Source organism: Camelus bactrianus, chromosome 22, assembly GCF_048773025.1.
Source record: "Camelus bactrianus isolate YW-2024 breed Bactrian camel chromosome 22, ASM4877302v1, whole genome shotgun sequence".
Classification (NCBI taxonomy): Eukaryota; Metazoa; Chordata; class Mammalia; order Artiodactyla; family Camelidae; genus Camelus; species Camelus bactrianus.
In genome coordinates this window covers 31,231,908-31,247,129 of record NC_133560.1, presented here as the reverse complement: position 1 = coordinate 31,247,129, position 15,222 = coordinate 31,231,908, and the positions used below count along the sequence as shown (strand labels likewise).

The window sequence follows — 15,222 nt, the reverse complement described above, 5'->3', positions numbered from 1 at the left end:
TCAACATCGCGCGCAGCCCGCCGGGAGTCGTAGTTCGCGCGTGCGCCCTACTTGAATTCTTATCCCAGAAGTCCTCGCGCGTCGTCCTCCTCGCCCTCCAGGCCGTTTGCGTCCAGCCGGAGTCCGCTAGCCTCCACCCCGCCGTCCGCCGTCCGCCGACCGCGGTACGCCTGCCGCCATGCTGCCTGCCGCGCTGCTCCGCCGCCCAGGCTTGGCCCGCCTCGTGCGCCAGGCCCGCGCTTACGCCGAGGCTGCCACCGCCCCGGCCCCCGTCGCTGGCCCGGGACAGATGTCCTTCACCTTCGCCTCACCCACGCAGGTTCGGACGTCCGCGGGCTCGGGCCCCGCACCCGCGCCCCTGTCCCGTGTGGTCCGGGATCCGAGCCCCCAGTCTCCAGGTCGGCGACCTGCATTCCAGTCCCGCGCCCCTATCCCGTCTGGTCCGGGATCCGAGCCCCCAACTCCCGTGGTCGCCGTCCCTCAGCCCCTCATTCCGATCTGCGCCCAGCATGCGCCCTAACGCCACGTGATTCAGACCGGAGTCCCCGGTACCCCTTCCGAGTTATGCGCCTCCTGCATGCTCCCTCCTGCAGTGGCTGTGCCATAACGGCGTTTCCTTACGGGAGGAATGGTGGCTTGATTTCGTTCTCTTGTAGACGAAGGCACTGCAGCCTTGCTCGAGGACCCCACCGAAGCATTGGTCCCAGTGCAGCTGCCTCTGGGTCCCTCATCAGCTTTCAGCTCTGACGTAGATGTTTAATGGCAGGGGAGACTAAATGCTGGTTCCGTGGTACTGGCCTGAAGCAACCCGTTCATCACGCTTTCTCTAGGTGTTCTTCAACGGTGCCAACGTCCGGCAGGTGGACGTGCCCACGCAGACGGGAGCCTTCGGCATTCTGGCAGCCCATGTGCCCACCCTGCAGGTCCTGCGGCCGGGGCTGGTTGTGGTCCATGCTGAAGACGGTACCACTTCCAAATACTTTGGTGAGTTGAGTGGAGGGCAGAGGAAAGAGGCTGGGCAGAGGACACCGGTCCCAGCAGACAAGTCCCCATTTCAGTTGACTGAGTAAGAAAGGGCATAGTGCTTCCCAGCTTTGGACTGGCTGTGGTTAGGGGTCGAACTGGTCAGGGGAGGGGGACCCATGCTGACAGGTGCTGGGAAGAGAAGTGAAAATGTGGCCTGGAGGGGGCCCTTTGGAGGAGGAAGGATCCTCCATTCTAAGAAAGTCATCCAGCAGCGTGGTTCTTTCCCAGCACCACAACTGAGACTTGAACTCAGTTCTGCTTTTCCCCGACCTTGGTTCAGCCCATGGGCTGGTGGGCAGAGGGAGGGGTCTTTGCCCCCATGTCCAGCCTCCAGGGGGTGCACCTGGTGGTCACCTATCTACTTGTGTGCTTGAGCCTTTGGACCTTGGAGCCAGGCTGTGGGCTCACCCTCCCAACCCAGTAGGGGCTCGGGCTGCCTGTGTCCCCCATGCCTGGACATAGAGCTCTCACTCCCCCTTCCCCTCCGCAGTGAGCAGCGGTTCTGTCACAGTGAATGCTGATTCCTCGGTGCAGTTACTGGCTGAAGAAGCTGTGACACTGGACATGCTGGACCTGGGGGTGAGTGCCCCAGGGGATGTCGAGGCACAGAGCTGGTCGAAGCTGGTGGAGAACTCCCTGGCTGCAGGGAGGGAACTAGCATGTGGGGCCGGTGTCGGGCTGGGGCCCAGGCTTAGTCCTCACCCGCCACCCACCCCCTGCAGGCGGCCAAGGCGAACCTGGAGAAGGCGCAGTCGGAGCTGTTGGGGGCGGCAGATGAGGCCACGAGGGCCGAGATCCAGATCCGCATCGAGGCCAGCGAGGCCCTGGTGAAGGCCCTGGAGTAGGCGGGGCCTGCCCCGTGTTGGCTGTGGCGGAGGCCCAGGCAGCGGAGGCAGCTCCCGTGGTCCAGGCTGACTTGGGGGGCAGGAGGCTGAGTGAAGCGGGCCAGACAGCCCCTAGAGCACTACTTCCCTAGGGGAAGCGGTCCTTGCTGGGAAGCCGCCAGGTGGCAGCATAGGGCCAGCTTCTGTCCAGGGCATCCTGCAGGGCTTTGTCCCCTCCTGCTAAATAAACCTCAGGAACAAGCCCTCAGCAACTCTGGCCAACTTGGTGGGGCGGGGCGAGTTCAGACACTCGCCCTGTCCGTGGTGGGTATTGTCACTCTGGGGGCTCTTGTCCCACCTCCCAAGATCCCCTGGACCTGATGTGCTGCCCACCACTCCCCTGCCGAGCCTGCTGCAGAGAGCTCTGCTCCCAGCCTTCTCGCCCAGACAGCCTGCCCCCTCCCAAGGCCCTCATTAAAGATCTGGGAGCCAACTTGTGTATACTGGCTTTGTCCTGCTTGGGGCAGCAGGCTCGGGACCCAGCCTGGTCTCTGCCCCAGCTCTCTGTGTCTACCGAGTGAGGTGGGGCAGTAAATGCCAGCCATTGCCTTTCTTGGGTCAGGAGGCTGTGACCTGAGACATCCTGGCTGTCTGCAGTAAGCTGGAGTGTTGAGGGGTGCAGGGGACAGAGCTCATGAAGCCAGGCTGGGTTGTGGGCTGGGTGCTGGCCCTCACCCCAGGAGGGTGGGGACGGGCAAAGGTCATTAGCCAGGGCTGGGGACAGCAGGCAGGGGTGTGGCCGCTGCTTCTGGACTGGGCTCGGGCTGCTGGACAGACAGGGCTCTGCTGGGCTCCAGTTCTGGGCTGTGATGTCTGCCCCGCCAGCTCCTCAGCCCTGCCCCAGCTGCGCTGGGAAGAGGTGGGTCCTGCCTGCTCCCACGGAGGCACTGCCCTGTGCTTGCCTGGCCTGTGGGTGGCCCCAGCTGGCTGGGCGCCCAGTCCCTGGTGGTGTTGGCACCTCCATGGCACCCAGGCCCATGGGCCTGCCCCAGATGGGTGGAGTGACCAGGCAGGGGCCAGCCTGGTACCTTGAAGCTTCAGGGCTGCCCCATCTTTTTCAACCAGTAACTCCCTCTTCTGACCTGGGTGGGGTGGCCTAGGCGCTAGCTCCGGGTGGCAGGCAGGGGTCTCCTCACCCTGCTCCCTGGTCCTGGGCTGAGCAGAGCTGGCAGGGGATTCCAGCGGGGTGAGTGTAGGTGAGCTTGGGCCTCCCTGTGTGTCACTGGCAGCCAGAAGGTGATGGGGAGGCCACTCCAGGGCTTGTCATCAGCACAGACAGGCTGGTTGTGTGTCACAGTCCCGTGCAAGTGACTGTTCCCAGGTTGTCTCTAAGGCTCGACATGGGGGAGATGTGAACATGGGAGGCTCTAGGCAAGCTTGCAGCATGGGGGACATCCATCCAAGTCTTGTTACTTTTTGGGCAGGTGAGGCTGGAGTAGCCAGCTCCCTCTATCCCAGAAACCCCCAGCTCAGACAGGTGTGACAGCTGTGACAGCTTTGGGGGTCACAAGTGCAACCCCACCCCTCTCCGTCTCCTGGCTTTAGAGCCCAGGTCCTGGAGTTCCTGGCCTGTCTCCTTATCTGGTCTATAAATAAGACCAGAGACATGGCTGGGGGTTGGTGGGGGCCTGTGGGAGGAGACCTTCACTAATCCACCGGACCGGCGGCCCCACACCAGGGACCCTGCTAGCACCCCCACCCCCTGAGGCCTCAGCCCCTGGCTGTGCGACACAACCAGATGCAGCTAGGACCCCCCAGCATGGCGCAGGCCCCTGGGGAATGTGGCAGCCTTGGAGCCCAGCCTGGGGACACTTGCACCTGCTGGGCTGCAGGAACAGCTTGTGCTGGCTGGGCTGCATCCTGGGGTGGGACAGGTCACAGGGCCAGGGCCAGGAACCAGAGGGTCATGACCCCTTCCAAGAGGGGAGGCCTCGGGCCTTGTGGCGCCCAAGGGTTCATGTCCCTCCCAGGAGGGGGTGCGCTCACATCCTGGGACCTGCCACCGTGGCACAAGGATGCTAAGTGGGAAAGGCAGGGAGGCAGGCTGATCTGAGGTTGGCCCTCCATGTGTGTGACCGTCAGCGGCTACATTCCAGGAGGACAGCCCAGTTTTTAGTCCCCAGAGGAACCAGGTCCAATGAGATCTTAAACCCACTCCCCGGAATCAAAGCCCCCACCCAGCACTACCTGCCCATCTGTGGGTCCCACCTGGTCTGCCACCTGGCCACTCTCCTGAGCCCTCCAACGTTGAGATGCTCCGGCTTCAGAGCCCGTGTCTCCCTGCACGACCTCTGTGTGCTCTTTGCAAGCCAAGCCAACCTGGCCCGCAGCCCTTCAGCTCAGCCCCACATGCACTCTGGGGGCACTCACTCCAGCCGCCAGTGCTTTGTGCTGATTGTTGCTCTTCCTTGGAGCACTGTTATCTTCCTCTGGCCAGCTGCTGTCCACCCCTCAACCCCATGACCCCCTCCCAAGGGTTCTGACAGCCCCTCCCTTGGGCCCAGCCCTGACGTTGTGGGGCTGGGAGTGTCTGGGTGTGCCTGTGACCAGGTTGGGGGACCAGAGACTGCAGGAGCATTGGGTGGGAGCATGATGGAGACCTGGAAAGCAACACAGCCCTGGGAGGGGCACCCAGGGTGAGGGTGGGGGTGGAGGTGGTCAGGTCAGATAAAGGGAGACACCAGATAAGTGGACAGGAGTGGCCTGGGGTCCCGTCCTGGACAGAGTGGGAAGGAGGACCAAGAGAGGCCTACCCTCATCCAGGGTCATCCTTTTAGAAAGCCCCCTACACAAGGCCACCTGAGGACCTGCCAGGCTTCTGCTTGTTACTGGCTGTGTGTCCTCAGTTTCCTCACCTGTAAAATGGGTTGAGTGATTACACCTATCCCGAGGGTTGGGTACCAGCATGTGAGTCCACTTGTTGGGGTGATGGCAATGTTACAGGGTCTAGGTGAGGGCCCCATGTCCCTAGGCTCCAGAGTGAGACCTGCTATATTCTCATTTCGTTCCACTGCCACCCTGGAGAAACTGAGGCTCACAAAAGCCAGTGTCCCCCAGGGGTCGCAAGAGCCCAGCTGGTGGTGACTGGACGCACAAGGCAGGCCTGGCGCTGGTGAATCGCTCCATAAATGCCCTCTGAGGTCACTGCTAAGGGATGCGAGAAGCCGGGCTCCCGGCAGCCGGCTGGACACCCCCACTACAGGCAGGTGACTCGGGCCTGTTTTCCTGGACCGTGGCCGCTGACTCAGGCCCCCCTTCCCGCTCTCCTACTCTGGAGCCCCCAGGCGGAAGCACTGGTCTGGGGCGGCAGGAAAGGGGGCAGGGCAAGGAATCCAGCTGTGCACCCTGAAACCCCTTCCAGTGGGCTGGAGTGCGGATGCGCCTGAGTCGTCTGCAGGGCCCGACTGCGACCCCGGTTGGTAGCATTCAAGGAGCGCCCCTCCCCCTCGCTTCCAGGGCGGGAGGCTTAGGGGGCGGGTGGCACAGGACGGTCGGCGCCCTAGGGCCCTGGCCAGCAGGCAGGGGCGGGGGCCGGCCTGCGTCACCGCCCGGCTGGTCCCCCGCCTCCTGGCCACCCAAACTCCACCCCGAGGGAAGGCGGCGCGGATAAAGGCTCAGGGGCCGCCTGCTCGGCCCCAGACCGGCTCTGCCACCGCGTATTCATCCCGTACGTGGGTACACTCTGGACTAATGGGACCTCGGGCTGGCCGCTCCTGGTGAGTGTGGGGGCGGGACCTCGCGGGCCGAGGATGTGGGGTTCCAACTCTAGTCCCTTAAGGGTGCCCCACTTTTCTTGGTTCTTCGGGCAGGCAGAGTTCAGGGTGTCTCCAGTTCTGGGAAGCCCCTTGGGATGTGTAATGGAATGGACTCGGTGCAGCCAGCACGGCCCGGGCGGGACCTCTGCCCCCGCCCCGCCCCCCCGGCACTCCCCCCTCCCCTCGAGTGACCTTGAGCTAGTTGCCGTTCCCACATCAGTTTTCCGGGCTCTGCGGCCTTACTCTCCTGACTGGGAACCTTCCGCTCCTAGGTAGGCTCCCCCAACGCCCCCAGTCCCGTTGGCCTGCCGCCTGCCCCGCGGGCCTCGGCGCCCCCTCCTCGGGTCTCCGAGCAGCGATCCCGGGCGGGGCCGGCAGAGGGCGCGCCAGTGCTGCTGACTCACCGCAGCCCCGAGCGCCAAGCGCGGGCGCAGCCGGGGACGCCACCTCACGTCACGGCTCGGGCGGGCGCGACTCGGGAAGCGGGCCCGGCCCGCGGAACGGGGGTGGGACGCGAGGTGGCACCGGCGCGGGAGGGGCCCTCCGGCACCAGCCACGTCACCGTGGTGCAGGCCCCGCCCGCAACCCCACCCCTCGCCGGTGCTTCTCGCCTCACGGGTGGGGGGCGCCCCCAGCCGACCCTCCCGCGAGCTACCCGGCCACGAGGCGCAGGAATCGCCTCCTGCGTCCACTCGCGGCGGCTTCCCAGACGGGCGCGGGGGAAAGCCCCGGCTTCCTGTTCCTCCGACCTGGGCTGCCGGCTTCCCCTACGACGCGTCGCCCCAAGAGGGGTCCTCACGCCCCTCGGGCCTGGCCGCCCGCCCTTTGTTGCAGCTCCGGCCTTATGAATGGTTGCGGCGGGTTGGGGGGCGCGGGGGCGGGCCGGAGCGGCGCCAGCCCCGCCCCCGCCGTGCTTCGCTTGGCCACCGGGCCGGGGGTGGGGCGAGAGGTGGGCCCGCGCGGCCACGTGGGGCGGCACCGCGGCGGCTCTCATTGGCCGGCCCGCGTGGCCGACCGGGCGTTCAGCAAGCGTTGATTGGCCTGCGCGGGCCGCCGGAGTAAGTAGTGAATGGGAGGGGGCGGAAGCCCCGCCCCTCGGAACGTTGATACATTATAACTTTTTTTTCTTGTTACTTTCACCCCCAGATCCTCCGGCGGCGGCGGCGGCTGTTGCTAAGGGAGGGGACGCGCGGTGAAGCGCGGCCCGAGCGGCAGACGGCCTCGAGAGCGGCCGCCCCAGCGGCGCACCCTCCTCCGGGAACCTTCCCTGAGCCCGCCGGCCTTGAAACGAGCCGCGAGTGCAGTACCCACCCAGGAAGGCGCCCCAACGGACCGACGCGACCTCGGAGCGCCACTTGGATTTTTGATTCCTGATTTGCTTTCCGCTCCTAGGACTATCTCCAAGGGGACACACGCCCCAGCCCCCAGGGACCTCGAGGACCCTGGTGTGGGGAGCCCCCCACCCTGCCCGGAGGCGCGGCGAGAATTGGCGGCGCCCCGCGGACCCCAGCCCCCCAGCGCGGGCCGGGGATGGAGCCGCAGCCCGGCGGCGCCCGGAGCTGCCGGCGCGCGGCCCCCGGCGGCGCCTGCGAGCTGGGCCCGGCAGCCGAGACGGCGCCCATGAGCCTGGCCATCCACAGTACGACGGGCACCCGCTATGAGCTGTCGGTACCCCACGACGAGACAGTGGAGGGACTGCGCAAGCGGCTGTCCCAGCGCCTCAAAGTGCCCAAAGAGCGTCTGGCGCTGCTCCACAAAGACACGTAGGTACCGCGCGCCCCCAGCCCCCGCGACCCCCTTGGCCCACCGCCCCCTCGGGCCCCGGCCCCGGGGCGGGAACAAAGAGCGCGCCGCTCGGGGAAGGAAGGGGGCGGCCAGACGGGGGGCGGGGGCGCGCCGCGCGCTCTCGGGCGCCCTCTGCTCGGCCCCGCCTGCCTCGGCCCCCTCCCCCGCCCGGGGTCGTTGCACAAAGGCGGCTGCGAGGGCGCCTCGGGCCGGGCTTAGGCGGCGTCCCCCACAGAAAGGCAGAAATCCAGGGCGGCGCGGGGGTCCCAGCTGCGGGGGTGGGGGACGCGGCCGCCGCCTCCTCTGCCTGCGTTCCCGCCGCCTTCCGCATCTGCCCGGCGGCCCCCTCTGCGTCTGGCTGTTTCTCCCCCCCTCTTGCGTCTCTCTGCCCCGCTTTGTTCTCTCCACCGACCGCTCCCCGCATTCCCCCCTCCCCCTGCCATTTAAATCGCCTCCAGGCCTGGGAGCCCTCCCTCCGCGGGCCTCCGGGGACACGCAGTGTCCATCCCCAGCGGAGGGGCCCCGGTGGGGGAGGGGCGAGAGGGGGAGGGTCTCCTTTGTTTGAGCGGCGGCAGCGGCGGCGGCCTGCGCCAAGGAGGAAGGGAGGAGGGGAGCTCGCCCCGCAAAGTCTCCGAAGGCTAAGAGCTTGGCCAACAGGGACAGCCCAGGCCCGGGTGGTTGAATTACAGGGGGGCAGTCCTTGGGTAGAGGGAGGGTGCCAAGGGGCGCTCTGGGCCTGGATGGTGATAAAGTGGCTGAGGTGCACAGGGAGTGCCTCAGTCCAGAGTCGGGATTCCTTGGGAGAAGGTGTCTGAACTAACAGGATGGGGCTCCTGGGATCTCACCTCAACCCCCCACCACACAGACATGGCCTTGGATCTGGAGGCCAGGAAGGGGTGGGGGTGCGAGGGACTCCTGCCTTGTCCCCTACAATCACAACCCTCCCAGCGGCCTCAGCTTCCGAGTTCCTGCCTCGTCTCTGTGTGGCCTCACCCTCTTCCTTCCTCCCTCTTTAGCCGGCTCAGTTCGGGGAAGCTGCAGGAGTTTGGCGTGGGGGACGGCAGCAGGCTGACACTCGTGCCCACCGTGGAGGCGGGCCTCATGGTAAATGCTGGGGCGCCGTGCCCTGAGGTCCCATACTGACAGTCAGCCCCCCTCTCCTGTGAGAACAGTCCCCATCACACCCTGGACCCCTTCACCTCAGGGCAGCCCACCCCACCCAGCAAGCTTGGCCCTCCCAGCCTCGGTGCTGGGCCCACCCTCAGGGTCTCCTTTTCCTCTCTTTGTAGTCCCAGGCCTCCAGGCCGGAACAGTCTGTGATGCAGGCCTTGGAAAGCTTGACAGAGACACAGGTAAGATCCGTGCCAGCCCTTTCTAGCCTGTGGGGGCAGCAGGCCCAGTGGCCGGCCACCTCGGAGAGCCTGAGGCTTGTTTGTGCTCCCAGGAGGCCTGTGGGGAGGGGAGGGGACTCGCCGCCCCGCCTTCATGCCAGCTTGGCCTGGTCACCCAGCTTCCTCTTCCTCCTCCCCCCTAGCACTCACCACCTGACCTTGAGAGCCTTCTCTCCCACGGCGGCTGCCATGGGGGAGGGGGCCGAGCTTTCACAAGCCTGCCTGCAGGGTGACCTTGGCCCACGCTCCCACTCTATTCCCACACCCAGGCCTGTGTCCCCAGACCCACTAGTCCCGCCAAGAAGTCCCCCCACCCGCCCAGCCACTGTGGTTTCCCCAGAGCAACCTTTTTAACCTGGGGAGGAGGTACCAGCCTGGGTGACACTCCTTCCGTGACCCCGTTGTGAGGGGTGGAGAGTCACCCCTCCCCCTCCTTCTCTTGGCCTTTGTTCTCTGCCCCAAAAGGGGGGGGCAGGGGCGCCCAGCCGGAGGCGGGGTGGGGGGGAACCAGCACTGCTCAGACAGGATGTTAGGAAAATATTTAGTAAGCGTCCGGGAGGGAGATGAGGAAGGCTGGGGCTGGCCCACACTTGGTTCCCGGTTTTGTTGCAGCCTTTTTTTTTCCCCTTTCCTTCTCCTTTCCTCATTTTTCTGGCAGCGGAGTCCTCCTCCCAGGAGGGTGACACAGGCCTCAGCCATCCGCCTGCTGCCAGGGTGGGGGTGGCATGTCCCTGGCCTCCTCGGCTGGGCTGGGCTGGGCTGGGCTGGCCCCCGGCCGCAGGAACCTGCTCAGCCGCTTCCCTTCCTCCTGCTCCGGGGCCCTCGCCCCCTCCCCGACCTGTAGCATCCTGCCCTCACCAACTGGCTAGCCGCGGAGGAGGAGGGGCCAGGAGCTGGGTGGTCTGCCATCAGGAAGGGCTGTAGGGTAGGGGGAAGAGCCAGGGTTCCAGGACCCGGTGGGGGCTGCCTGTGATTTCCTAGGGCAGATGTGAACTGGGCTCCTGTTGTGGGGGGGGCTGTGGTTGGCAGGGGGCCCCTGGGGCGTGTTTGGTTCACATCCGCCCAGGGTGCCTGCGTCAGGAGGGTGATGGGGAGGCGCTGGCGGAGTGACTGGGCTCCCAGAACTGCTTCCCCGCCTGGCACCGAGTCACACTGCCCATTCGCCTCCCCGGGGGAGGAAGTTGCAGGGTGGAGCGGGGGAGACACCCCAGCTGCTCTTGGGAAGCCACCCCAGGCCCTTCCTGTGAAGTATGTTTCTGGGGCTGGGGGGGGGGCTCAGGCAGACAGGGATGCACACTACCCGCCTCCTTGCCTCCTCCCCACGGCCCCCGAGCAGAGAAGGTTACGCCAGCCGCTGCCAGCAGAGAGCAGGGAGGAGGTGGTTCTGAGTCATCCCGGCCTGTGTCACTTCTCAGAAACCACCCCCCCCAACATCCCGGCCCCTGGGGGAGAGCACGGCCCTGGCCAGGCCCCAGAGGGTGGGTCCAGTGGGGATGGGGGTCAGATGCACCACTCCCTCGCTGTGGAGGGGGTGCCAGATTTGAGGTTCATGTTTGTGTGGGTGGTGTTGAGGCCCTGGGGGACTCAGGCCCCAGGGAACCGGTCATGGCCCCCGCCTGCAGCAGTGACGCCTCCCCTTCAGCCTCTGCCCCGCCCAGGACAGATAAATATTTATCTTGAGAAAGCAAAGGTTAGGACAAGAATTTGTCCAGGAATTCCACCCACTCGCACTCGATGCCTCAGTGGCTTAGCTGGGAAGGGGCCTGAGGTAGATCTCCAGTATTCAATCCTGAACCAATTGGAGAACCTAAGGGTGGGGAAAAGGTGCGAAGTGAGGGCTATGTGACAGTACTGACCTCGGGCTGGGCCCCGCCTCCTCTGGCCTCAGTTTCCCCTTGAAAGAACCAAGCTGGCCAGGGTGGGCCAGGCCCCCCTCTGATCCGCCTCTGTCCCCCCACAGCCCCCAGCGGCGCCCGGGCCGGGCCAGGCTGGCGGAGGCGGCTTCCGGAAATACCGATTCATTTTATTTAAGCATCCGTGGCACCGACAGGGACCCCAGAGCCCAGAGAGGGGCGGCGAGAGGCCCCAGGTCACGCGGCGTGGGGGGCTGGGCTGGGCCGGGCTGGGAGCACCGCAGGCCAGGGCCCTGGGGCTGACGGGCCGCTCTCTGCAGGTCAGTGACTTCTTGTCGGGCCGCTCGCCGCTGACCCTGGCTCTGCGCGTGGGTGACCACATGATGTTCGTCCAGCTGCAGCTCGCAGCCCAGCACGCCCCACTGCAGCACCGCCACGTGCTGGCCGCCGCTGCCGCCGCTGCTGCTGCTGCCCGGGGGGACCCCAGCATGACCACCGCCCCTGTGTCTTCTCCCTGCCGGCCAGTGTCCAGCGCCGCCCGTGTCCCCCCAGTGCCCACCAGCCCTGCCCCCACCTCGTCCTCACCTGTCACAGCTGGCTCTTTCCGCTCCCACTCGGCCTCCACCACCTGCCCGGAGGTAAGTCTAGGGAAGGCGGGCTCTCCCTGGATGGTGGGAGGGTAGGTGCTCAGAGCCCTAGAGGTGTCTTTTGTATCAAGGGTCCTCCTTGTACCCTCGGTTGGTGCTGTAGTGGTGGGTGATCCCCTGACCCTGAACCCTAGGGCTCTCCTTGCACCCCAAGCTGACAGCTCCCCTTCTGCCATCAGCAGATGGACTGTTCCCCCCCTGCCAGCGCTGGTGCCAGCCCCTCATCCGCCCCTGGGAGCAGCCCCACCTCCCGCTCCCGAAAACCTGGCGCAGTCATCGAGAGCTTCGTAAACCACGCCCCAGGGGTCTTCTCAGGGACCTTCTCTGGTAGGTGTCATGGAACAGTCACATGCACACACGCTGGGGATGGGACACACTCTCAAAAGTCCTCTTGGGATTTCCTCACACATGCATGGCCATCCAGCGGGCCACATGTCCGCACATGTGGGTGCAAGTACCCATGTCACCCAGGGTCTCAGCCTGGGAACCGGGCACTTCAGGCCAGATGTTCAGCCCTTGGGTACTCATCCACACCCCTCTGCAGGCACGCTGCACCCCAACTGCCAGGACAGCAGTGGGCGGCCGAGACGTGACATCGGAACCATCCTGCAGATCCTCAATGACCTCCTGAGTGCCACACGCCACTACCAGGGCATGCCCCCGTCACTGACCCAGCTGCGCTGCCATGCCCAGTGCACACCCGCCTCGCCCGCCCCGGACCTCGCCCCCAAAACTACCTCCTGCGAGAAGCTGGCGGCCTCGGCCCCAGCCTCCCTGAACCAGGCGCGCCTGTGCAAGCCCCCTGGTAAGTGTCCGCCCTGCCTCCCCCATACTTTGGTAGCTCAAGGCCCCTCTGTGCGCAGCTGAGCCCCCTGGGGCCCATGGCGGGGCGGGGGGCGGGGGAGGATGCGCCAGCTGCCTCTGGCCCTGCTCCTCCCGCTTTGCAGGAGCGCATGGAGAAGGGAGTGTGTGTGTTGGGGGCACACAGTGTCTTTGTGCCCTTCCCGGGGGTGTCCATCCTCACTTCCTCCTCACCCCCCTTGGGCACCTTTTCCAGATGGCGAGTGGAGCTTCTGTGAATGGCCCAGTCAGGCCGAGGAGGGGGTTGGCTTCCCAGCCTGTGTCCCCCAACCCCCACAACCTGGTTATTCCGGATGCATCTAGAGTTGTGGGCCCCCTGCCCAGGTCCCAAAGGGGGACACAAACCTAAGTCCCCCCCTCCCACACAGATACCCGCAGGGCTCCAGCTAACTTCTATAACAGCTGCCTTCCAAGTGCCCATCCTCACCCAGCCCTGCCCTCAGGGAGCTCACAGCGGGGGGCAGTAGAGGCGGAATTAATTAACTACTACCCCAGAATTAGTGAACTCTCCCAACCCCCATTCACTGAAGATTCAGTAGCCAATCCTGACCCCGTCGCTGGAGGGAGTGCCCAGGAAGGGGGTGCAGAGCCTGCTGCCCAGGGGACAGCTGCAGGCGCTCCTGGTGTTTGGGGAGGCCTGGCCTCCAGTGGGGCACTCTGGGTCATTCATGGTCACTGTCTCCTCCACAGGGGACCGACTGCGGCAGACGGAAAACCGCGCCACGCGCTGTAAGGTGGAGCGCCTGCAGCTCCTGCTCCAGCAGAAACGGCTCCGCAGAAAGGCCCGGCGAGACGCCCGGGGCCCCTACCACTGGCCGCCCAGCCGCAAGGCCGGCCGCAGCGACAGCAGCGGCGGTGGGGGAGGCGGCGGCCCCACTGAAGCGGCCGGCTTGGGCCTCGACTTCGAGGACTCGGTCTGGAAGCCAGAAGTGAACCCTGACATCAAATCAGAGTTTGTGGTGGCCTAGGAACCCTGCCCCTCGCCCCAGCCCAGGGTGGCGTGAGCGTGGCCCCGCGCAGGAGGATCAGGCCTCCCAGTCCAGCATCCTTCTGGTGGTTTTTTTGTTGTTTTTAAAATTTCAATTCCTACCATGGTTTTCTGAGCTCTCTGAACGAACTCTCTGCGGACTTGGGTTCCTGCCTCACACTTGGTTCGGCTCACACTCCCCGCCCCTTCCTCCCTCTCCCAACCTCATCTGTGACCCGCGCGGGTTCCTCCCGCCCACCTTCCCTTCCCGAGCTCCAAATATGTAGCAGTCTTTCCAGATGGTTGAGAGTGGAGACGAGGAAGCCGCCCCCCCTTCCGTTCTGCCGCCCTCCCCACCCTTTTCAGGTTTAAGTCAAAAATGTAGATGCCTCATTATGCACTTTACAGACAGGGGAGGGGGCCACAGAGAGGAGGGCCCCCCCCTGCAAACTCTGGCTCAAAAAACAACACAGCAGGGAGCCGTGGGAGGTCAGGTGCGCCCCAACCAGCTGGGACTGCTCCTTCAACACCTGTACCTCTCTTCTCTTCCTGGTCTCCTTTTCCATTTTCCTTTTCCTGGAAAAGAAAAGCTGTTTCAGGGGAGAGGCTGGCCGTAGCCTGCCTTGGGGTGCTGGCTGGGGTGGGGTACCCTTTCCTGCTGGGAAAGGAAAGGGAAGGAGGGAGGGGAAGTGACCCGCCCCAGCCTTTGCCATCCACGCACTGTGTGATTTCCTCCAACGCCACCCTCCCACCCCACCCCGTTTTTCTGAGCTTGGGGTATTTATAGACGATTAATTTTCTGACTGAGCCAATAGTAGTTGGGAATCTCTTGAAAAAGTAGAGAGAGAAATGGCTGAGGAGGGTGGGCAGGGTAGATGCCCCCAGCCCTCCTTCCCCACCCAACCTGAGGGATCTGGGCCTGTGGACTGTGTGTGGGGGGGGCCCTCCTGCAGCTGGGAGGGGAGGGGGTGCTGAGCTGTGAATCCCCCGGTAGGGGCAACGCTGTGTAGCATTAACCCCCTTGGGGGGGGTTCGCTGCTGGTCTAATTTGGACCCTCCCCACTTATGCCCATGCCCCGGGGGACCCCCCAAGGGCAGAGGGATAGACACCCCCCTACTGGGGCCATTTCAATGGGGGTGGGTTTTTTCATTCACTTTTATTTTTTACTGATAATGGAGATGTTTGGGCCTTTCCCCCCACCTGTCTGTCTTGTCCTGGCCCCACCCAACTGTGCTGCGCAACACCCCTCACCCTGTGCCTGCCCCCCCTTCCCCCTAGGTGACCCCTAGGTCCTCACCCCACCCCGTTACGTGTTTAAAGTTAATGGTTTCAGATGTGAACATCATGTGTTAACTGTAGCTCTGTACATTTTTTGTGGGGGGGAGGGTTGGCAGGGAGGGGTCAGAGGGTAGGGGTCAATGATTCGTTTGTTTGTTTTCATTTTCCAAAAAAAAAGAAAAGAAAAAAAGGGCAGGTTTGTTTTTGAAGCGCACTGTCTTGAATATCTATTTAATGTGTGTTCTGATGGTTTGTTTTTTTTTTTTTTAAGATTTTTAAGTAACATCTGTGCCTCCGCTGGTCTGAGGGTGGAGGCCCCAGGCAGGAACCGCCCACCCCCCTCTGCCCTCGCCAGGGCCCCCAACAAGAAAGCATTACATGCCCTTGGGGGGTCGGGCAGTGGGGCGTCCCAGCACCTTGAGGGAGTTTCCTGTATGAAAACATTAAATTGGAAAAGAAAAAACCTACACAAACACCAATATTTGAAGGAATAAACAAAATGAAACAAGTGAACATCCTGCCTACTCGCCTGGGGGACGGGGTGGTCTTGGGGGTCACTGAGGGGTCTCTTGAGTGTGGTAAGGGGTGGTCTTGCCCAGGAGGACCAGGTGGGGTGCTGGGGTGGCTCACCCCCATCCCAGGGAGTGGGAGGTGGAAAGTCCGTCCCTGGGTCCCTGGGTCCCTGGGCCCCCAGCCCGTGGTGGGGTGCAGAGGGAGGGTTGTGTCCCGGAACAGTTCCCACGCCCCCTCCGCGCCCTAGGGTGAGGGTGGGCA

General features: G+C 64.5%; 2 protein-coding genes across 5 annotated transcripts; both read left to right on the top strand.

Annotated features, from left to right (window-relative positions):
- Positions 1–63: 63 nt before the first annotated feature.
- Positions 64–2,343, top strand: ATP5F1D (ATP synthase F1 subunit delta). The gene is made up of 4 exons (XM_010966632.3): positions 64–319; positions 831–984; positions 1,517–1,605; positions 1,749–2,343. The coding sequence occupies exons 1-4, from the start codon at positions 179–181 to the stop codon at positions 1,869–1,871; spliced, it is 507 nt and encodes a 168-aa protein (XP_010964934.1). The 5' UTR covers positions 64–178; the 3' UTR covers positions 1,872–2,343.
- Positions 2,344–6,962: 4,619 nt separating this feature from the next.
- Positions 6,963–14,961, top strand: MIDN (midnolin). Of its 4 annotated transcripts, none has more exons than XM_074351325.1 (8): positions 6,963–7,428; positions 8,467–8,554; positions 8,740–8,802; positions 10,802–10,930; positions 11,015–11,332; positions 11,524–11,668; positions 11,886–12,146; positions 12,893–14,961. In XM_074351325.1, exons 1-8 carry the CDS (start codon positions 7,196–7,198, stop codon positions 13,168–13,170), a joined length of 1,515 nt encoding a protein of 504 aa, XP_074207426.1. In that variant the 5' UTR covers positions 6,963–7,195; the 3' UTR covers positions 13,171–14,961. The 4 variants fall into 4 exon arrangements, with proteins under 4 accessions (XP_074207426.1, XP_074207425.1, XP_074207428.1 ...); XM_074351324.1 differs by having other exon boundaries at positions 11,521–11,668; XM_074351327.1 differs by lacking the exon at positions 10,802–10,930.
- The last annotated feature ends 261 nt before the right edge of the window (positions 14,962–15,222 follow it).

Coding starts and splice junctions, on each gene's coding strand:
- ATP5F1D (XM_010966632.3), top strand. CDS start 179: ATGCTGCCTGCCGCGCTGCTCCGCCGCCCAGGCTTGGCCCGCCTCGTG. Junction 985..1,516: donor TACCACTTCCAAATACTTTG/GTGAGTTGAGTG, acceptor TCCCCTCCGCAG/TGAGCAGCGGTTCTGTCACA. Junction 1,606..1,748: donor TGGACATGCTGGACCTGGGG/GTGAGTGCCCCA, acceptor CACCCCCTGCAG/GCGGCCAAGGCGAACCTGGA.
- MIDN (XM_074351324.1), top strand. CDS start 7,196: ATGGAGCCGCAGCCCGGCGGCGCCCGGAGCTGCCGGCGCGCGGCCCCC. Junction 8,803..10,801: donor AAAGCTTGACAGAGACACAG/GTAAGATCCGTG, acceptor GTCCCCCCACAG/CCCCCAGCGGCGCCCGGGCC. Junction 11,333..11,520: donor CCTCCACCACCTGCCCGGAG/GTAAGTCTAGGG, acceptor TTCTGCCATCAG/CAGATGGACTGTTCCCCCCC.